We start from the raw sequence: 23,045 nt of genomic DNA, 5'->3' as shown, positions 1-23,045 counted from the left end.
CCAAGCAAGCAAACCGAAATCCCCATGCCAAACAAAACTTCTTTCTGATTCTATATCCTAAAACTATCTACTATGTGGTGGTTGCCACATGACCAAACGATAAAGAGTTGAACGTGAGTCTGCCTGTCCAATCACGTAAGTTGGTTCATGTGTCTGGCGTACATTGTCATGTGCGTGAATCCTCTACAAGTGGTTGTGCTTTTGTGTATTTTACTATACAGTACTGTATAGAGTACAGTAGTACAGTATCTTTATTACAAGCCCAGGATGTCCAGAAGCAAGTGTAAAAGCAGCGGTGATGTAGCTGGTACTGCTAAGAAGCGCCAAGCGATAATGATGGAAACAAAGGTGAAAATAATCGAGAGTGGAGTGACAAGAGGAAGAAGAAGTAACTGAAGAACTGAAGAGATTCACGTCGCAGGGAACGCAAGGGGATTTTCTTTATTTGAGGAGACACTGTTACTGTTTCTGAGGCACAGGACCTGAATGTAGAATGGTACACAAAGGTTGCATCAGCTGTTCAGAATGCGATCCATTCCTATAATGTCTTCTAGGACGAGAAAGAAAGAGCTACTACTCAGACATCACTGGATCATTTTTTCAAGAGGGTAGATAGAATTGAATCCAAGGAATCAGAACCTGTGCCATCAACGCCAGGCGTGAGTGAAACTGCAGCTTGCCCTCTGTCTCCCATTGTGATGATCCTTCAGCTCTACCATCTCCCACCTCCTCTCCCTCCTCCAGTCAGTAACTCTTCTTTCCTGTTCACTCGATGCCAGCCCCTGGATGCCAGCTGTTGTACTGTACTACTGTGCTTTTCAAGGTACTGTACAGTAAGATTAACAATGTTTTATTTTTTGTGTTTGTTTGTTTTTTATGTATATTTGTGTGGAAAGTATTATAAGCCTATTATATAGTACAGTACTATATAGCCAACTGTGTTAGTTGGGTACCCAGGCTAACTTTGTTGCAATTACGCACAAACTGGACTTAGAAACACACTCTCGGAACAGAACTCGTTCGTATGTAGGGGACTAACTGTATGGCAATATGAGCTAATGAGAAGCTGATGACAGAGGAGAGAAAGCAGATAAGAAATGTTAGAGAGAAGTGATGGTGGATATCATAGAGATGATAATTTTGAGTAAAGAACTAAAGAAAGAGAGTGAACTAGCCATGTGGATATCTGGTGAGGAGCATTCCAGGCAGAGGACACATTATGTGGCAAGGCTCTGGGGTAGAAAGTGTTCCTGGTATTTTCAAGTAATACCAAGGAAAGCAGTACAGACATTAAATGGGAAAATAGTAGAAATGAGATCAGCGAGATAATGAGTAGTTCCATCATATAAGGCTTTGTAGGTCATAGTGAAAATATTAGCTTTACTTCCAAGTGAATAAGAAACCATGGGAAGACAGTGAGCAAGATCTCACTTAAAAATATTAACAGGATCACTGTGGCTACTGTGTGGAGAATAGACTCTAGGGGGCAAAAATAGAAGCAGGAAGACAAATTAGGAGGTTATTACAATAATCTACATGAGAGATGATGGTGGCTTTGACCAGGGTGGTGGCCCTGAGGATGGTTAAGAAGTGGTAGAATTTTAGATATATTTAATTAGACAGACTGTAAAATTGTTGAAGGACTGGATCCAGGCAGTGTGAGAGAGAGAGGTCAAAGTTATCCTGGCCTGAGCAACTAGAAGAATACGCTTGTTATTAACTGGACTCTAGATTTGAGATTCACCAGCATATAAATGGTACTGAAAGCCATGAGACATGATGAGATCACCTAGGTAGTAGGAACTGATAGAAAAAAGCACTCCAAAAATGAGAGGTCTGAAAGAGGAAGAGGAGTCAGCAAAATAAACTGGAAAAAAAAAGAGAAAAAGGTGACTATCTTATGAGGGACTTTCTCTAGCACATGAAAGTAAAAAGTGGTAGATTGTGTGAAATACGTATGGCAGGCTAAGTAAGCTGAGGATTGAGAACTGACCAGGAGATTTAGCCACATGGGGTCATTAGTGCCCCTGAAAAGGGGAGTTTGCTGGAGTGATGGAAGTAAGGTCTGATTGGAATTCAAGTGAAATGGGAAAGAAACTGGCAGCACTTTCAAGGAGTTTTCCAGTAAAGGAAAGAACAGATATGGGATAGTAGTTGGACGGGAAAATGGTTCCAAAGAGGATTTTCAGAATCTGTGCTCTTAACCACTATGATAGACGACTTCAATTAATAAAGCTGAAAACTGGCCATCAGGGCTCACCAGGTGGCAGAGGAGCAGACACAAACAACTCATTGTACATTTAGATTCAATAAGAACAGTGAATCCCAGATTAAGTACTATGGGAGGAGAGAGTGAGGTGGAGAAGAGAAAGATACCAGAGATGTCTTCCAAACTGGGTTTTAAAGAATGCCTAGGATTTCACCTGCCAGAGGTCGGGGAAAGAAAAGATGCAGAAATGGGGAGGAGAATATTTCAGGTAGGCAAAGGAGCTCCAAGGAAGCATACGAGGTCCAAAAATAATTGCATGGAAATGATGAATAATCCAGTGTACAAACAGTGTGCATGGGCAGCTGCTTGGGGTGCAGAGAAGGAAGAATGGGGTGGTGAATTAGTCTGGAAAGGACATTAGTGGCACCTTAGAAATGGCCTTGAATGCCATAATAAGGATATCTTAGTTTTTGAGTATAAAGAAGAGAAATTATCAAACATTTTGAAGTGAGAAAAGTGACATAACTGTTTCTGAAAGATAAATGATGGGATTCGAAGAACAGATTAAAAGGGGGCCCTCTGTCAGAATAAAGCACGGTTAGCATGCTAAAAAGGAATCAGTATTCTTTCTTTTAATAAAAGTGAATGCACTAGGTCTAATTAAAATTCTACTCAAGTGAATCCAACACCACCCACATGCTTTCCCCAAAATACAATTGTAAGAACATGGTTTCCTTGTAGCATTTTCCAAAGAAGCAACATTAGTTTAGGAAATTATAGGAAAAGGTAAAGTAAACATATACTAAATAAAAATAAGCACATGAAGGACAGAAAGTATCAAAGTTCAGTTTCTCCATCATCAGAAAATATTTATGAAGTTATTTATTGTGTTTTTTATGCTAATACCTACTGAAAGACTTAAAGGACCTTTAAGTATTTCTTAAGACTTAACATAAAATTTTGCTGAAAATGGCAATCACTTAATGAAGTTACAAAAATCTTCAAAATACTCTCCAATTTAAAAGATACAGACCTGCAAATCTGACCACACATTATGGACTAAATAAGTAGCTTTAATTTGGTGAGCCAGTTTTCATGATCTGGTTTTTCACATACCTATTTGATCACTGCAAAATCAAAATGAAAGTTAAACTAATTCATCAAAAGTTATGTATTTCTTCTACAGTTGTTTACAGTACTCATTATGAAAGAGAATAATAAAGTAAGTAAAGTATACACATCAATTTCTCTGCTCTCTTTTGAAGTGTTCTAAAGGATTTTTATCCCATATCCCATTAAATGCTTTCTTTGGCATTTTATTCCCTTAGAAAGTTTCCAGATAAGGACTAATTATAACATTTTAAAAATTATATAAATTATTGAGTTTTAACATAAGTGTTAAATGCTAATTCACAATTACAATAGAGTAAAAATGCTACAGTTTTTAAGTCCATGAAAAAAGTTTACTTCTAATCTTATGTTATATAAACAATTAAACTTAAAGAAACTTTCAGAATAATATTTCAAGTAGTCTGAAACAGTATATCACTTGAAGACAATTTATTTAATTAGCAAGAAAAGCTAAACAAAATGCAGAAGAAATAATTCAGTGATCTTATTTTCTGTCTTTAGTAATCTTGCTGGTCAGAGATTCCAATCAAGTTAATCTTGTTAACAAGGCTAATACAAGGAGACCTATAACTCCACTCAAATTAAAAATATCCCAAAGAATTTAAACTAAAAAGAAGCATGGGATAGCAAAAAGAAAACTTTTGTGGACTATGAATTTGGTCCTAGCTCTGGTTCTTTTAGGCTGTATGACTTAAGACAAGCTTTTAACCACTTTATCTTAATTTTCCTTATTACTATAATGAGGTGACTGTAACAGATACTAGGAGTATAATATGTAGTTCAACTAACCCTGGGGTGTAGCCTGAAATGAGATTATAATTTCACTGCTGTTGAACACAAACAAGTATTTACAAAATACTATGTATAAGGTGTAAAGAATGTCAATAAAATGAACACTTATATGCAACACCAAACTTGAGAAATAGAACATTAACAGTCTCTAGAAATTCCTATGTGCCCCTCATCTTCCCCACCTCATCACTTTGTCCACTCAGTTGTCCTCCCTCCCATAGGATACTATACCACTGAATATTGCTTGTGTTTATCATTCTTATGCTTTTCTTGATTGTTTACCACATATTTACATTCCTGAATTAATTATACCGTTTGTGATTGTTTCCAAATTATATACGGCTTTTTCTATAGCGTTTAGATTCACAACATTCATCCACTTGGATGCATGTAGTTGTAATTCATACATTTTCACTATGGCACAGTATTCCACAACAGTTTATCCATTCTCCTATTAATTAAATTTTCATTCCTAGACTTTTGCTCTCATAAACATTGCTGCTATTGATCATTCTTTTTTGTTGTTATTGCTGTTTAATTTAATTTTTTTTAATTTGGCTGGGCCGAGCTGCACGGCTTCGGGATCTTAGTTCCCCGGCCAGGGGTTGAACCCGCGCCTGGGCAGTGAAAGTGCTGAGTCCTAACCGCTGGACTGCCAGGGAATTCCCCTTTTCCGTAGTTAACAAATGGCATGTGGGGGAAAATGAAGCCCTAAAAGCTGGCTTCACTTCTCTTGGTTTCCATCTTCTCTTAGATATTTGCTGTGTAATTTTTAATTTCCTTGATAGTCTCTGATGTTCTCAAACCAATTAAAAACAAATTTAACTACACACATACTTGCATACACACACACATACTTGTACACACACACCACACACTTGCATATATACACATCTCTAGCATTTTTAGTTTTTCTCAGAAGGAGGGTTAGCCTTAATTACTTAGTCTGCTGTTACTGGAAGCAGGTTTCTATCATTTTCTTTGGTTTCTGCACATGCCATCCTGACTAGAATATGGAAGACTCCTGTGTGGACACTACATCCTATGCATTCAGAACCTGATAGGCTGCCTGCCCCACAATGAACAACCACTGGGTTAAAAAATATAACATGTGCAAGTCTTGGCAACTAATTAGAATGTGTGGTTTGATGATGAGAAAAGAAAAGAATCGAATATGATTTTAAGATTTCTAAAGCTTGAAAATGGTCATGCAATTCCCCAGAAATGACAAAAGAAGTCAAGAGACAGAAGAAAGAGGAACAGAATTGGTGGGAAGCTGACTTTGTTTTTTGGCTGTGGCTGAATCTGGTGTATTTTTAAGGTGCTTAAGGTACTTAAGTGAGGCTGTTCAGAAGCTGTTGCTCTATATTGAGAAATAGAGATTTGAACTTCAAAAAAGACGTAGGAGCTGGATACATGATTTAAGTTATTTGTTGTGAGGGTAACTGTTAAGAGAAAGAGGAAATATAAAGAGACAGCAGCTAAGTATAAAACACTAGAGAATTTCTGGATATACCAAGGGGATGAGTAAGAAGAAAAATGCTTACAGAAGACAGATGAGAGTTCAAGGTAGGAAAAGGAAACTTAGAGGAATGCAGCTTAATGGAAGACAATGAGGACGAGAGTTTGGAGAAAACAATTATTACATGATCAAATATGGCTGAAAGCTCAATAAAGATCTGGAATCAAAGAAGTTTTAAATAACATCTACTGAGTAATAAAGGCAGGCAGGACTGTGGAGGATTGGAGAGGTTTGAATTTTTAAGTGAGAAGAAATGTTCAGAAAAGGGTGTAGATGATCTTAAGTGGTCATCAAGAGAACAACAAACACAGTAATGAACAGATTTGAGGTCTTAAAGGAAGGCAGGCAGTCAATATTTGAGTAGATGTGAATTTGCACAATTTTGTGACTTTTTCCAACAAGGTTAGCATCTTGGGGTGAGTTTAGAGAAAGGAACCAGTTTTCAGGAAACCACGAGAAATTCACTTTCAGACATTTTGAAGATTAATATATGGAAAAGAGAATGGAGATAGGGACACAGATTTGGGAGTTATCTACATAGAGATGACAATTAAAATCAATGGTATATTGGGCTTCCCTGATGGTGCAGTGGTTGAGAGTCCGCCTGCCGATGCAGGGGACACGGGTTCGTGCCCCGGTCCGGGAAGATCCCACATGCCGCGGAGCGGGTGGGCCCGTGAGCCATGGCCGCTGAGCTTGTGCATCTGGAACCTGTGCTCCGCAACGGGAGAGGCCACAACAGTGAGAGGCTGGCGTACCACCAAAAAAAAAAAAAAAAAAAAAAAAAATCAATGGTATATGTAGATATTTATATGTCATAATTTCTTTTAGTAAAAAAATAGGCTATTTTTCTTAGAGAAATTATACCTAATCTGAAAATAGCTTCTATTTCTGTTAATAAGTTTGGATTTGTTTTTAAGAACTTGAAAACTACCCTATTTTAGTTTGAAGAATAATCCTATTATAACGAAATGGCAATCAGAATCCTAAAATTATAACTAGTACGAAGAAACATTCATGAAACTTGAAGGGACTGTGGATGTATGCTTGAGTATGGCAGTTGTTAAACCAAATATTATGAAAAATTCTCCTAATCCTTGCCTTTCTGTATAGGCAGCCATTATCTGGGGAAAACAGAAACAAAACATATGCAAGGCTACTATTCTACCAGTAGAGACATGAATGGCCACACTGGCTATTTAAGATTGATATCTGTTCTAATTAGTTAAGTGTTTATGCTGTAGTGGTTGTGAAATATTTTAAATATAACCTCTGCTCATATTATAATATTATATTCACTGAATTACTTACATATAACATTTCAATATTTCTCAAATTCTGAAGTACATTTTACATATATTTCTTTATCATCACAACAACCCTTCAGGACAAAAGTGAATCATTAGAACCCTTACTTTAATAATGATTAACCTAAGATACGGTTGCTGCATAGTTCTTTGTTACTTACTGAAATCACGCTCAAATTCAAAGCTTCTTCTACTAATAACAATGACCCTGAATGAATTCACCTGAAAACTAAAAGTCACTTCACTTACAATACAGGATAGTTATTCTTATTGAAATGAAATCATCATACCATTTGGTGATGCCATAACAATCTTTAATAATATCCTGAAGTACGGCACGATAGAAGAGTGATTCAGTAGGCAGCTGAAAAAAATGCAGATATATATGAGCATAAGAAACAAATAAAAAAGAGAAATCAAATCAATACTTGAGAGTCAGAACCATAAGTGAATGTTAGAAACCTGAGTTTGTTGCTAAACATAGGGGATAATTTTATAACTTTTCTATTCTAAGTTACAATGTACTTGGAGGCTAGTTCTCATTGAGAAAATAGAAGAAACTATAAAAGAAGTAGTAGTGAATGAGGAAGAAAAGGAATAATCAAAGAAAAATTAGCTAATGTCCCAAATGGAGTGTTTATCAGTTAAAAACGTAGAAATAAACTTCATGACCAACCAAGTCAGTCCTGTATAAGAGAGCAGACATGTAGGATGTGTGCAAAAGAGATAAGAATGTGCATCTTTCCTAATGGTAGTGGATTAGAGATATTACCAAGGATTCACAGCCAGAGAGAGAAGGTACTACCCTAAGTAAGGATATACTAAAATATGTCTGAGGCCTAAAAGATCACAGCATTGCTACTACAGAGTTGAAAAGAAGGGCCTTGGAAAGGACATGAGATCAGAGACTGAAGTCTCAGCAGGAATTCATTTCCTGGGGAAAAAGAGGCAGGAAGTGTCCGTGAAGGTGCAGAGGTAGGAAAAAAGGAATGGCTGAAGAGAAGGTCCCTAATGACGCATAAGAGTTTCAAAGTAGAAGGTAAAAAAGTACTATACATAAAAGAAAGAGTGCTTCACTGTAGCAATGTAAGAGGTACCCTTAAACTAAGAAAATACAAAAAGTTGCCAAAACTCCATCCACATCCCCATCCAACAGAGATATCAGCAACAACCACCTTGCTTCCATGCAAAGTTATTATCGAAAAAAAAAAAGGAAAAATGAGCAAATATGGAGGGAGGCTGGCAATACTGAATGCTTTTGAGAAGTCAAGTAAGTTAAAAACTAAAAACTCTCCAACTATGGGTAATGTTTTAAAGATAGAGTTCAGTGGAATGTGTACTTCACTGAGTTATCCTTTTGTAACTTCTATTCTCCTTCTGAGCCCCAAATTGTTATCTCCATTTGTTTTCAATGAGAACACATCTGGATTCAGGTGGAGTTTAACAGAAAATAAAACTTTGCCTGTGTGCTCAGGCAGAAAACCTACTCTACTGTCCCTTTCCCCCATCTAACATCAAGTTCCTACACTATGGGCCCCAGGTGCTGAGACTACAAAAAAACACAAGTTGGGAGTCGAGGGTCAACAATTATTTCCTGGGTCTTCACCCAACGGCATTGCCTTCTTAAGTCACTGGAGAATGTCTGACTTGTAGGGTCTTGACAGAGCACTTTGAACAACACAAGTTATATCCTCTCTGGATGTTCACAACAGTGAGGAGGGTGATTACAGTAGGAAACGGTGTTAGGGATACCACAGTCCCCAACTCAACTCCTAAAATAACTCAATGAAAGCAGACACAAATACATACTTGAGTGCTCACACTGAACTTTATAACCTTCAAAAGGCACACTCCTTATGAAAAATCTCTTTCCAAATACAACTTCTTGAGACAAAATCTGATTTCTAAACTTTCCTTTCTTGAAGATTTCTCCAAACATTTCATTAAGAATTTCCTCTCTCTAGATATATTTTCCATTTGATGTTTTTTCATCTTGAGTAATTTTTTTCTTCAGTACCCCAAATCTCTATCATCTGCTCCCCACTTTCCCCAAATCCTTTCAGTTCTCTCACAAAAATGCTGAAATCCCTTTTCATATATTAACACCTACTCTTATACTGTTCTACTGAAATTCAAGGCATTTTGGGAAATAAACTATTACATGAAGTGAAATATTAGTATTATAAATGACTGACAAAGTTCTTAACTTTTTAGTTGATTAGCTATAATAGGTAGGATTTTTATTTATTTTTAATATCTTTATTGGAATATAATTGCTTTACAATGGTGTCTTAGTTTCTGCTTTATAACAAAGTGAATCAGTTATACATACACATATGTCCCCATATCTCTTCCCTCTTGCGTCTCCCTCCCTCCCACCCTCCCTATCCCACCCCCATCACAAAGCACTGAGCTGATCTCCCTGTGAGGAATTTCATTTTTATGTAAATTTTATATGAAACTCCTAAAAATAGTCAAGCTGTTATTTGAACTGAAGAAGCCTAGCTCTGATGTCCCAGTAGTACCAAGTCATGATGCTATTTTGCCTCTCTGACACTTTGGCAGGGATAGGGTGTCATTCATTTTTTTATCATATACTTTCATTTAGGAAAGCAAAGAAACTCTTAAAAATAAAGCTCTCCTTTCCCATGCCTTTTAGAAAAATTATGTAAAATGGTATCCAAATAATTTAGAAATAAATGTATATTTATATTGTTATTATAAACTGATTGTAGGGCTTCCCTGGTGGCGCAGTGGTTGAAAGTCCGCCTGCTGATGCAGGGGACAGGGGTTCATGCCCCGGTCCAGGAAGATCCCACATGCTGCGGAGCGGCTGGGCCTGTGAGCCATGGCCGCTGAGCCTGTGCGTCCGGAGCCTGTGCTCCGCAACGGGAGAGGCCACAACGGTGAGAGGCCCGTGTACCGCAAAAAACAAAAAACAAAAAAACAAACTGATTGTAGAAAGGCCACCAAAAAAGACCAAGAAATGTATTTTAAGCAAGAGAACATACAAAAATGGAATGCACAGAGGAACACAAACAGGATAGAATAAAATCATCATTTCCCAAGTTACCCTGAGTAAATAAGAGCTTTACAGCTGTTTCTTAAGAGAAAGGAGAGTTATGAAGTGCCTTCGAATGTGCATTCCTGGAATAACTAGGACTATCCATCCTGATAAATACAGATGGGGGTAAGTGGGAAGGAAGTCAACATCTCCCAAGCAGCCTGTGCCTGACTACTCCAGGAATAAGCTAGATGTGGCTCAGAGTTTACTTTCTTTCCTTCACAAGTGATAAATCAACTTAACAGTTTAATGCATTTTAAAATGGGAGGGAGCAGAAAGAGTACACCCTTAAAGTGTGTGTGTATATATATATATATATATATATATATATATGTGTGTGTGTGTGTGTCTGTGTGTATATATATATTAGACATGCATTTTACAGGTCTAGTGGAAAGGGCACTAAGCTAAAAGAACACTGCAATTAACTGAGCTAGAATGCACTACTAAACTTCTGCTGTATATCATGTTCTCATGTAAGTCTGGGGAATACCCAACTCATAAGCTTGACTGTAAACATGAACAAGCCCTTGGGAAATTGAAAAACAGAGCACAAGTGCATTGGGGCACTATTATGATTAAGGCTCTTTCCTCTTCCAGACCCCAAAGGAACCACTATTTTGATCTGTACTGTAGTTAAGAGCTAGGGCTCCAGAGTCAAGAGACTCAAATCTCAGTGTTCACTACTTAACAGTTTCCTCATGTGTATCATGGGATAATAGTCCCGATCTCACAGGCCATGTATGCAGCACTTTAACTGATGAAGAATTGATGAAGAATTGATGAAGAAATTGATGAAGAAAACTTTGAACAGTACTTTGGTAAGCTCTGTGTTAAACTTAGGTATTCTTTTCATGATCATAATTATTAACCACCCGTAACAGTAACAACAGTTGATATTTATTGAACACTTACTATGTGATAGACATGGTTTTAAGCATTTTACATCTTTCACTCATTTAATCCTAACAAAAACTCTATGAGGAAGGTATTATTGTTACTCTTATTTTTTTATTATTTTTTTTTATTTTACAGATAAATTAAGCTATGGAGAAATCATGATGTGTCTCTGATCACTAAGCCAGTAACTGATGAAGACCAGCAGACTGCTGACGCAAACCAGCAGTCTGAGACTAAAGCTTACACACTTAAACAATATGCTCAAATGCCTTTAAAAAATCAGTTTTTATCAATTTTCAGATAGGTATAATGAGTAAAAAAAAAACCACACAAAATTCTTAGCATTGTGTCTGGCCCAGAGAAAGCACTCAGTAAATGATACTTGTTGCTACTATTATGCTACTATTATTTTTAAAAATTCAAATTGACATATTAATCCTCCCTGAAAATAAGCAAAAGAGAAATTTCTAAAATTTAGGGCAATAAGAAAACTTTTGTGAAAAATTTAAAAGGAACTCTTAAAAAAATACTTTAAAATTCCTAATATGTTTCATAAATCTTAAGGTAGAGGAAAAGGCAATTACATGAATATGTGAAGGATACACTTAACATCTGTTTATATGTAAAAACCCATTTGGTTTTTGCAACTAATGACTAATGAAGTCAATAAAGAAGAAAGTTAAAAAACAACCAACTAAAATGTGTGGTTTGGACTATAGTTAAAAAATAAATTGAATGCTATACCTTGTTTATCTTTGCTTGAACTAAGCCCATAAAAGCCTGACAGTCAGTAATAACATTCTTTAGAAATATTTATAGACTGTTTAATATAGTATGAATAAATGAGACATTAGTACAAGAGTATAATGTGGAAGTTTTCCTAAAAGTTCAATTTACTTTTCCTGAGAATTCTCTTTTAAAGTAAATTCTCTTTTAAAGTAAACTTACAGAACATGTATAAGTTTGAATATGAATAGGTGACAAGAACAGGTGATACTTATAAAAATCCATCAGGTTTTAGGTTCATCAGCAGGTCAAGTATGAAGAGTACTTTGCGAAAAACTATCACATTCATCAGTTGGATTAGAGTAAAAACGCTCACTTACCCCTTGGCCGACTGCAACGCGCTCCAGTGCCTTTAAGGAGAAAAAAATAAGACAAAGACAGCTGATATATTTAGTCTTGTCTTATAAGACTTATAAACACACTGTATAAGGGCTTGTAAAAGTGACATTTAAAAAGATTAATTAAATGATAACATATAAGTTTATACACTTAAAAGTGTTAATAACATTAAGGAATGTTAACTGGTACACTTGTATAATTTAGGGCTGATATATGGATGTGTGTCATGCACACAAACACATACACACCCCAACTGTATACACTCCTTGAATTTTAGAAGGAATTAGAAAACAGGAAAGAAAGAAAATGACATATTCTTGGCTCACTTTTATTGCAGCTAAAACAATCAAATAAATCCAAAACTATTATTATTTATAGACATACATAAACATATTTATATACATACTACTTTTTAACTTATTTTCTTCCAATTTTTTATAAACGTATAATTTCATCTTTTATTAAACAAGATTATATTGAACTGATTATAGTTGAAATCTTAGTTTAGAAAAGTACATATATTTTTGGTCTGCATGGTCAAATTCAAATCAAATTCACATATGATCAAGTCACCGTAAGAGAAAGTAATACATATTTTTGCAATTTTATAGGTAGCTGCTTTTACACTGATATTTATTTAAAATTCAAAACACTTTTATAAAAAAAAAATTATAAAATTTTCCCAATATTTATAAAATTTTATAAAGTTTTCCCAATATTTTATAAAATTTTCCCAATATTTCTCATAAATACTCATAATCTAACATACATGAAAGGATTTGTTATAATTTAAAAATGGAATAGGGCCTTCTGAAACTTTCAATTTTTTAGACATGCATTTCTACACTTACGTTGTTTTATAACTAAATTAGATATAACATTTTAGCTAAAATTTTATTTTTAAAGTTTTCCTTAGAAAATATTTCAAACATAAAGAAAAACAGTAAAATGTAACAGTGCATATACTTCCTACTCACATTTAAAGTACTCATATTTGCTTCAGATGGCTATGTCTTTATAAATAATACTTTTTAGATACAGCTGAATCGTGTACTTTTAAAACTGAAAGAAAATGTGCAGATTATCCCAAGTGCAATTTTCTCAGATGCACGAGGTCACTGACAATGGCAGGGTCTTGACACAAGCTGCACAGCTAGTTAGCAGGTGAATAGGAACTAAAAACTTGTTTTCTGAACCCCGGTTTACTTCTCATGCCCTCACACCATGAAGAGTTAGTGGGAAAATGAGTTCATGGTATAAAAGCTTGCTTTAAAGAAATTTTTTGAAGAAAAAAAAATGTAATTTTTCCATTGACTTCAAGGATACCTTCATGAACATCAAGAACCAGAGTGCTATGAATACAGAAGATAGTTACTATATAATTTTTGTATTAAATTAAGTAGCAACAGGCCCAGAACAAGTATGTTATTGAAGAAAACAGAGTTTTCATTTACAGTACTGGTTGTGTTCATTTCAGATTAAATTTTTGTGTTACTTGCTTTGCTAAAAGGCCGAACTATCAATAATAAAGATACAAAAGTTTTTAATAATAAATGATTTGGCATCAATAAAAATCTCATATAACTCAGGACTACTTTTGGTATGTGTTGCTGATGTGTTTGTTTTAGAAATACCAATGATAAATTCTGATTACATAATAAAAGATAATCAGGTAGGTGATAAGCAGTTTCTCACAAACATTAATAATTTTTCTTGGCCAATAAATATACCAAGTGTTCGTTTCATACTAATCTAAAATATTTTACAGTTTTATCAGGCTAAAAGTATGCTGACAAGATTGCACTAATGTAATTAAATTTTCCCCTCTGGTTAGTACCCTTAACAATTTATCTGAAAGTGTCACCAGAAAGGTATACTTCTCTCTCTCTCTCTCTCTCTCTGTGTGTCTCTCTCTCAACCCCTTAAGTTTTGAATATTTGTAGAAAAGGTCAGTTATGGAGCAAAAGGCAATAAAACAAGATGCACCAAAAGAAATATGTTCCTTAGACTTTCCTAGATTAGCATCAAAAAAAAGAAGTCAAGGTGAGCAAAGACAGGGATAGAGTTTAGGAGAGGGGCATTCCATGAGAAGCTGACATTGGTCAGGCAAAGTTCTTAAGTGTGGCACGGTTGACAAATTCTACATTCTGGAATTTATTTTTCAAAAACTCTTCTTTTTGGTTTGTTGAATGTTTATTTTTATAGCAAACATTTTTATTTTGTGGATATATTATATCATTTTATTTTCTAAGGGATACTAATAGTTATTTTATTTTACTTTGGATAGTATCCATTTCCTCCAAGTTGCTACTCTTCTATTTGTTTATCTGATCTCTTTTCTTTCATGTTAGACTTTCTTAGACAACTAGTGATTCTTGGCTTTTTGATAATTAAAATGTGGTAATCATAAACTTGATTAGAAGCACTGTGCTTATGAGTGAGGACTTTTAATTGTGGATCTCACCACAAAGGTCCTATTTCATTGTGAAATCCCTAATGCCAATACCTTTAGTCTTTTCTCTTAGGCTAATCAGATTCCCTATAAAAGACTATTTCAGTTTCTTGCCTAGAGGGTATAAGCTGCCAGCATTCTGGGAACCAAGTCATTCCAAGAATGACCTCCCATTCTAACAAGACCCTAAATGAGTATCATTTACAAATATAATGAAAGAAAGCCAAATTCCCAGAAAAGTATTTTAAGAGGACTCACAAAAGGAAATCATTATTTGAGCATAAATAAGATTTCGAAGTTAATTCTCAGATATGTGACCCAGAACACTAGAACACTTTTTTATATTGCTGTGTTACTGGCAATATAAAAAATATTGAGATAATGACTACAAAATAGTTAATTTATCTTGGGATTGGGCATTAAACACATTATTTTAAAAGCTATATTTTAAATTTATGATGACAAAGTCCACTTATACCATTTAACTGGCATCTGTTCCTTTTTAAACCAACATAACACCACAAACAGAGAAGACTGTGGCTAAAGTGTTCTAGGTCTAAGGACACGAGCTAAATAAAGATTTCACTTAACTAGATAGTTACTTCATATCCCAGGTAGCTTAATAATATTTTTCCCATTTTATAAAAAATTAGGAGGCCAAATGATCTGCTACAAACAAACACAAACATACCACAGAGCTGTGGATAAAGCACTACAGTAATTCTGTGTTTAAGACTTGGTTGTTGGTACATTTTATATGATAATTAAAGTAATTATATGTAAGAAATTAAGTACTATAATGTAGAATTATAGTATAATTATAAATTGTTATCACACTGCATGCAGAGTAATGTTGGAAAGGTAAGTCATTTTCTTCCTCATAATTTGCAATGCACAAAAACATTAATTATGACACTCTGCAAAATTTGGCATTTAATGAAGCCAAAAATAAATAAATATAATTCTGCAACATCTGGATAAAACTCTAAGTCCAGGAAAAAAAACAGTCATACCAAACATGCTGACATTCTGGCATTCCGGCCACAGCACCATCTCTCTTCCTTTAAATAGTGGCACATTGGAAATCCCCACTTTTCTTGGGTACATTCTGCAGACGGAATAAAAATACGGATTATTTAAATAAAATTCTTCCTCTTTTAGTTAAAGTAAATAATCTATTGAGAAAGCAAATCAGTCATTTGAAAGTCAAACAGTAGTTTAACATGTAAGTGGTAATGTTTAACAGTTCATTCCAGTATGTTAATTAAAAGCATATTAATGTTATGAAAATGGTATTTTCTCAACAACAGCTGTTTTGTATTTAAGCTCCAGGTCTGATACCAACCAATTTGCCAAAATTATTTCTCAAATATTTAGCAAAAGCAATTTAAAATGGAAATACTTTGCATGTTCAGTGTAACTACAGAAGAAAAGTAATGAGATACTGGGCATTTACTGCTGACCCGACTTTCTAATAAAATGGTTTATTAAATGTGACATTTGGCAACTTATTATAGAACAATATTAATTCATTCCTAACAATGTGGAAGCACCAATTTTTTTTCCAGCCACGATGTTCACTTTCCAGAAAATGAACAGCTGTATAGGCTCTTATTTTTTCACTCCCTTGACAGGCTGTAAGATTTTCAACTGTGATTCAGTTTGGCTCAACTGCATTTATGGTTCGAGTAACAACAAAAAAAATCAACATTTTCTGCTTAATCACAGGTATCTGCTGCCCAACTCACTAACAGAGTTACACGTGCAACTTGCAGATGTGTAAGCCCCTTATGTACAACTATTAACTGCACAGGGTTTCTCAAAAGGAAAAAAAAAAATTTCTATTTTAAATTAAAGTCTAGAAAAGCTTAAGCCTATCAAAACTGTAGCAATTAAAAGAAAACTGAGATGAATATAAATTTTCTATTAGGTTAAGTAAAACAGGAACTAGAAAACAAGAAAATGCTTTAAAAGAAAATACTGTTGAGGTAGATTCCACTAAATAAACTTCTGTGTTATGAAAGGTCAAATGATTTTTTATTAAAATAGAGAAAATTTAAATTTCATGCAGATCATAAGCCTGTGATAGTGATTTCTTTCAGGTATTAAAGTAAGATTTACAATAGACGTTATTGATACTCAGATGGAAGATACTGACCCTGCCCTAGGAATATAAATAATAATAATGCTAGTATTTATACAGCACTTAATATTGTTAGGCACTATTGTAAGTGCTTTAAATGTAATAACTAGCTTTAAATGCTAAGAGCGTTAAATGTATTAACTAGTCCCCACAGCAATTCTGTGAAATAGGTATACTATTATTCTCATGTTTCAGATAGAGAAAGTGAGCACAGGGAGGTTAAGAAAACTGCCTAAGTTGCAAATCTAGCACATGGCAGAGTTGGAATTTAAACCCAGGCAGTCTGACACCAGGGGCCATGCTCTTAACCACCAGGCTATATAAACAATTTCACTTTACAAGTGCCCAGGAATCATGGAGCCCTTGAAGCCTATCCAGTAACTAGGGACCCTGGATTACTTCTCTGTCAATTTCCAAGATGCCTTGAAACAGCAGTTTGAGTTTTACTGAAGGCTTTATGATTTAACTGAAACATGATTATTGCTAAATCAAAGGGTTACTCTAAGTACTTCAATTTTTTTCTTACAACTGAAGAAAGAAATATCTAAACTTTACTGTAAAGGGTAAGGGGCTAGAGAAATGGGGTTGTGGTCTTTTATTGAGAGTGTTAGGAAAAGTGCTAACCAATAAAACAGCTAGTTCTTTCCCTTCCCCCATCTGTTCTCTCCTTCTTCCTTGTAGTAACAGCACTCAATTTTTACCTGGCTATTCAGCTGCTCGGGTTAAAGACTGCAATTCCCAGACTCCCATGCAGTCACTAGGATAGCTAGAGGGTAAGTTTTGGCTAACTGGATGAGGGCAGAAATGATGTGTGCAAATGCTCAAAGAGGAGTGGGGGGGGGGGGCATGATCTTTCCCCCACACTTTCCACTCTACTTCATCCCTCGAATGTGTTCATGTTGGCAAGCAGATGGTGGAGCAACAAAATAGAAGGACTCTGGGTTCTTGGAAGGCTTTTTGGTGCAGAGCTCCCTTACTAACTCTGTCTACCTCTGGACTGAAACAGAAATATCTATCTGTCTTGTTGAAGTCACTGTTACTTTGGGTTTGAACCCATTTTGCACCTAAATCTTTATCTTAATGCTTCCCAAACTTTTTTTGTAGCTCAGCCCTCTGGGAATATGGCAAATTTTGTACATCACAGTGGAATAAACAGATAACTGTGTTGAGGCAAAACCTATGGGATGAAGGAAGCAGTATCCCGGGAACTCCCATATAGCATCCACAGCACACTAGTTGAATACTTCTGCCCTAATTAATACAGAAGTCTTCTTTGAGGATGTGATATTTGAGCAGAGATTTAAACGAGGAAGCAAGCCATGTAAATATTAGGGGAAGACAATGAAAAACAAACAAACAAAGTGCTTCCAACAGGATACAGTTAATCTCCAAAAACATAATACCAGAACATTTTACCATTTAAAATGATTAGCCAGCAATTTCTCAACTTATAATATCCCAACCAAATACCTACAAAATAAATTTCTACTAGGGGAAAAGAAGAAATGAAAGTCAACTTACTACAGAACATGAAAAGAATCCCACTTAAGAAACAAGCAATGCATTTGTAATGAAAAGTATAATTAGTGTGCCATCATTGCTCTGCAATTCACCTTATGTTGCCAGGAAAAAAGCAGGTCTACTTGTCTGAAAACAGGTAGAAATTTCCTCTGCCAATAATAATCTAAAAAAACTGACTGAGAAAAATTATAACTTATCATTAGATTGAAATGGGAAGAGTATTTCTGGAAAATATATTACAATGGAAGGGGTATATTATTTCCAGGAAAAAAAAAATCTAAGAAATCCATGTCAAAGTTACTCTCAAATTGTTGACCTATAGAAACTGTAAGAGATAATAAAATTTATTCTGTCTCTAAGCCATTCAGTTTTGTGGTGATTTCTGAAACAGCATTAGATGATGCATACAGTCTTGAAGTAGCAATCGAGAGGCTAATTACCTCATACAAGGGAACTGAGACAGAAAAATGCACTGCTCGATGAGGATGGGAAGTATGCTTCCTCAGCAAAGAGCTAAGTTTTGATTAGACAGTAAAGGAATTTTCAGAGAATAGGCTGCAGATAAAGACACTTTTAGTAATGAATGACCAAATTCCAGAAAATTTTGGAATTGAGGAGAGGTAGAAGACTAGTCAGAACAAAGGACATATAGAGATACATTTGATGAGAATCCCAGAAATCAGGAATGAATTGTGAGGCCAGGGTTTCTGGTGAGGGCTGACATGAATGGGGATCAAAGGCACGATGGGATTTGGTCTTTACCATCCCTAGAGAGATAGTGGTGAAGCTGTGAGTGTTGTGGTAGGGGCGGAGGAAGGAATTTTTCAGGGGAATACAGAGTTCTGGGCTTGACAGTTGATAAAGGGAAGATGCAGACACCGATACACAGGACTCCTGGCATTCCTCTTGATTTCAGATGATATAGCATGGAAGCCAGCAGGGGAGCAGTCACAAACTGAGCACACAGGGCTGTCACTGGAGAAATGGAGGCTGAAAGATGGCAAGCATGTTCCCTAACTTGTGTTGATGAAGGTGAAGGCCTACAGAAGGGTGCCCTTAACCTGTGTGTAAGAAAGTTCTCCCTTCAACCCTACATAACAGTGTGAAGGACAGCTGAAGGGCAGTCTTACTCCATGCACATGGCTCCCCAAATCTCTATCCAAAACACCCATGAACTTTAAGGTCCTAGGGCAGTTTACAGCAATTGCCAGCCTTGGCTCAGGGCTATGTGAAACCACATTAAAGACTCACTCCTCTGGACAACCCAATGATTGTGTAATCACCTTGAAGTTTTCTGAGTCTGCGTCACAGTTTCCTCTTTGACTGAGGTCACAGTAGCCTCACAGCTGTTCAATTTGTAAGAGAACAAGTGCAAAAAACTGATACAGAGAGACACCCTCAAACAAAGCCTTTCATATACTGATTCAATATAATCTTTAGAATCTATTTCACCAGCTTCATTCTGACTGCAGTGAAGAATGAGGCTCCCTTCTACGTCCTGTATCAAAGTCACTGTGTTCACCATTTCTATTGTTAAGTCTCGGTCTCCTATTTAACTGTGTTCATATACTTATATTCAAATCTAGTTAAACTGGGCATTAAACTTCCTTATCAGTGAATCAAGTTGCTTTCCTTTACGAGCACTTTCATGCTATCTTTAAATGATAATTTTGGAGTAGATGAAGCCTCTTGTTTTTTTCTTCTATTTCATTTCTTAGTCTTTTTTTTTTTTACATGAGATATTACTTGTTTTTATTGGTTATCTGTTTTATACATATTAGTGTATATATGTCAATCCCAATCTCCCAATTCATCCCACCACCCTCCTGCCCGGCATTCCCCACTTGATGTCCATTCGTTTATTCTCTACATCTATGTCTCTATTTCTGCCTTGAAAATGGATTCATCTGTACCATTTTTCTAGATTCCACATACATGCGTTAATATACGATATTTGTTTTTCTCTTTCTGACTTACTTCACTCTGTATGACAGTCTCTAGGTCCACTCACATCTCTACAAATGACCCAATTTCATTCCTTTTTATGGCTGAGTAATATTCCATTGCATATATGTACCACATCTTCTTTATCCATTTGTCTGTCGATGGGCATTTAAATTGCTTCCATAACCTGGCTACTGTAAATACTGCTGCAATGAACACTGGGGTGCATGTGCCTTTTTGAATTATGGTTTTCTCTGCATATATGCCCAGTTTCTTAGTCTTTGCTGGCTTTAGAAATACATTACTCTTGTAAATGTAGATGTTCTACTAGTTCTTCCTTCTTGTGTTAATAATATTATCCACTTAATTAAACAAGTTTGAATTTTAGAACAACCTTTTATTCTTCTCTCCTTTAATCTCCAAGTTCTTATATACGCATCCTCTTAATTATATCTCCTTTTCGTTTTCAATCTTCATTAGCTCTTGACTGGGTAAATGTAATACCTGCTAAAAAATTCTTTTTCCCTTTCTTTTTGCCTTCTTGTCCTTCCTCTATATTAAGAGTAACAGTATCTTTCTGAAAAGATCTACAAAGGCCACTCAAACAGCTCTTGTTTCCATCATCACCAGCATCTGAGACCAAACCCAATGGGTATTTTTCTTACTGTAGATTTTCGAGAGCTTCTGATACTCCCTCCTTAAAACATTCTCTTCATCTGGCTTCCATGGTATCAGTCTCTCTTATTTGTGGCCTAATGCTCTTCATAGCCCCTTGATAGCTCATTATTTTCTGTCTATTAAATGTTCTTAAGGCTTAATCCTCTCATTCCCCAAGCCTCTTTTATACTTCTTTGAATAAAGGCTCATAAACTCACATGCCTTCATCTGGTAAACAAAAGTATGAAGCGGCTAGGTAAAATGTAATGGGTACTAAAAATTTTGTATGGTAACCAAGTATCACATTTGCCTGGTCTTACTGCTTTTTAAAGTAAAATTTGGGCATAGTTAAGTCTATCTAAATTGCCCAAAATTAGTCTGAACTCTTGCCCTATCTATACTCTTTCCCTAGACAATCTTGTCCATATCTCAATACGTACTCATGATCCCTGTAATATATTCAGAGGGCTGCCATAACAAATGGCCACACATTGGGTAGCTGAAAACAACAGAAATGTATTCTCTCACGGTTCTGGAGGCTAGAGGTCTGAAATCAAGGTATCAGTTGGATCATGCTCGCTCCAAATGCTCTAGGAAAGAATCTCTGCTTGCCTCTTCTTAGCTTCTGGTGGTTGCTGGCAATCCTTGGCTTGTAGATACCTCACTCCAGTTTCTGGGCAATTATATCTACTCCTTTAAATTTAATTCCCACATTATTTCAGTCTGAACTTCTTTCTGGATTTTGACGTAAGAATTTTAAACTATTTGCTGAACATTTCTAAAATGAAAAATATGCAAAAATAAACTCATTTCCTAAGCCCACAAATCTGATCTTCACCCATAATGATATATCATTATATAGTCAACCAACCTAAAACCCTGCCATCATCTTTAGCCTTCACCGCCACCCTTACCCCGACCCTACCACATTTCCCTACCATTGGTTACCATGTTAGTTGGTTTTATCTCTGAAAAGGCCTGGTAAATTGTTGTCTCCTCCTACTGTCCTTATCTAAAGCATCCTTGCTTTGGACTCTTATAACTACTCCCTAACCAGTCTCCCTGTCTTGATCTAGCTCCATGCCAGTCTATCTTCTATCATGCAAAAAATCACTACTTTTCAGAAATGTAAATGAATGTATGCAACTCTTTTGCATTAAACACTCAAAAATATTTTTATGGAACAAAGTATACTTTGCTTTCCACTGAATAATATTCTGAGACCTCAGTATAGCATTCATGGCTCTCATAATCTGGCCCTAATTTCTTTGTTCATCTTTCTAAATGAAGACCAAATGTCACCTTTTTTAGAAAGCTTTCCTTTATCCCTTAGTTATGAAAAATTACTCTCTCTTCTAGTCTTAATAGCCATTTGGTTTATACATCCATCACTCATTACTTCTTTCATTCATCTTTTCAATAATTCATATCTGTAGTTGATTAAAATCTATAGGTCATGAATATATCACTCTCAGACATGCATGAAAGTTCTACATAATTGCTTGTGAATTCCTCACTACATCATGAGCTCCATAAGGGGAAAGAGAGTATCTCACTTATCATACATCCTCTGCTGCCTACTACAGAACTTTGTTGAACTGAATCAACAGAATTACACAGATGAAACAAGATTATCTACATGTCCTCACTCTACTTTGAAAATACACACTTTTAAATTTTCTTTAGACCTAAATGAAATCTGACATATAATTTTATCTAGGAAAAATAAACAGGTATTATGCTGTTAGAGACAAATTTTTGTCACCTAAATTAATAATCTCAACTTACATTATACCTTTGTATATAGAGGGTTTTAGACTATCTTATTTAAAACCACAATGACTATTATTGAAAGATAGGAAAAAAAGATAGGGAAAAATATATAAAGTGTTTTTTTTTTTTTTTGCGGTACAGGGGCCTCTCACTGCTGTGGCCTCTCCCGTTGCAGAGCACAGGCTCCGGACGCGCAGGCTCAGTGGCCATGGCTCACGGGCCCAGCTGCTCCACGGCATGTGGTATCTTCCCAGACCGGGGCACGAACCCATGTCCCCTGCATCGGCAGGTGGACTCTCAACCACTGCGCCACCAGGGGAGCCCTATAAAGTGATTTTTGAGAGATTTTGCTTTACTCTTCACATATCTGACCCTCCTCTCCCTGTTCAGTTTTTCTCCTGTTTATAACCTGACATTATGTATCTATTTATTTGTTTTTCTATTCCCTGATGCCTTCTATCAGAGTATAAACTTAATGAGGGCAGGGACTTGGTTTTGATCAATC

At 35.7% G+C, this 23,045-nt stretch overlaps 1 protein-coding gene across 4 annotated transcripts in view; it reads right to left on the bottom strand.

Annotated features, from left to right (window-relative positions):
* METTL25 (methyltransferase like 25) overlaps positions 1 to 23,045 on the bottom strand; it is a 124,507-nt gene that overhangs the window by 40,374 nt on the left and 61,088 nt on the right. For all 4 annotated transcript variants that reach the window (XR_003432922.1, XM_027107115.1, XM_027107116.1 and 1 more), the window contains exons 6-8: positions 15,516 to 15,610; positions 12,032 to 12,061; positions 7,252 to 7,325 (exon numbers count right to left, since the gene is read on the bottom strand). Coding sequence is in view for 3 of the 4 variants with exons in the window: in XM_027107115.1 (XP_026962916.1) it covers positions 7,252 to 7,325; positions 12,032 to 12,061; positions 15,516 to 15,610 (199 nt within the window). In the remaining variant the exon portion in view is untranslated. The remainder of the gene's footprint in view (positions 1 to 7,251; positions 7,326 to 12,031; positions 12,062 to 15,515; positions 15,611 to 23,045) is intronic.

Source organism: Aethalodelphis obliquidens, unplaced genomic scaffold (genome assembly GCF_003676395.1).
Source record: "Aethalodelphis obliquidens isolate GAN/ISIS:26980383/991018 unplaced genomic scaffold, ASM367639v1 scaffold8, whole genome shotgun sequence".
NCBI classification, from domain to species: domain Eukaryota; kingdom Metazoa; phylum Chordata; class Mammalia; order Artiodactyla; family Delphinidae; genus Aethalodelphis; species Aethalodelphis obliquidens.
The sequence above is the reverse complement of the archived record's forward strand: the minus strand, read 5'-3'. Positions and strand labels throughout refer to the sequence as shown.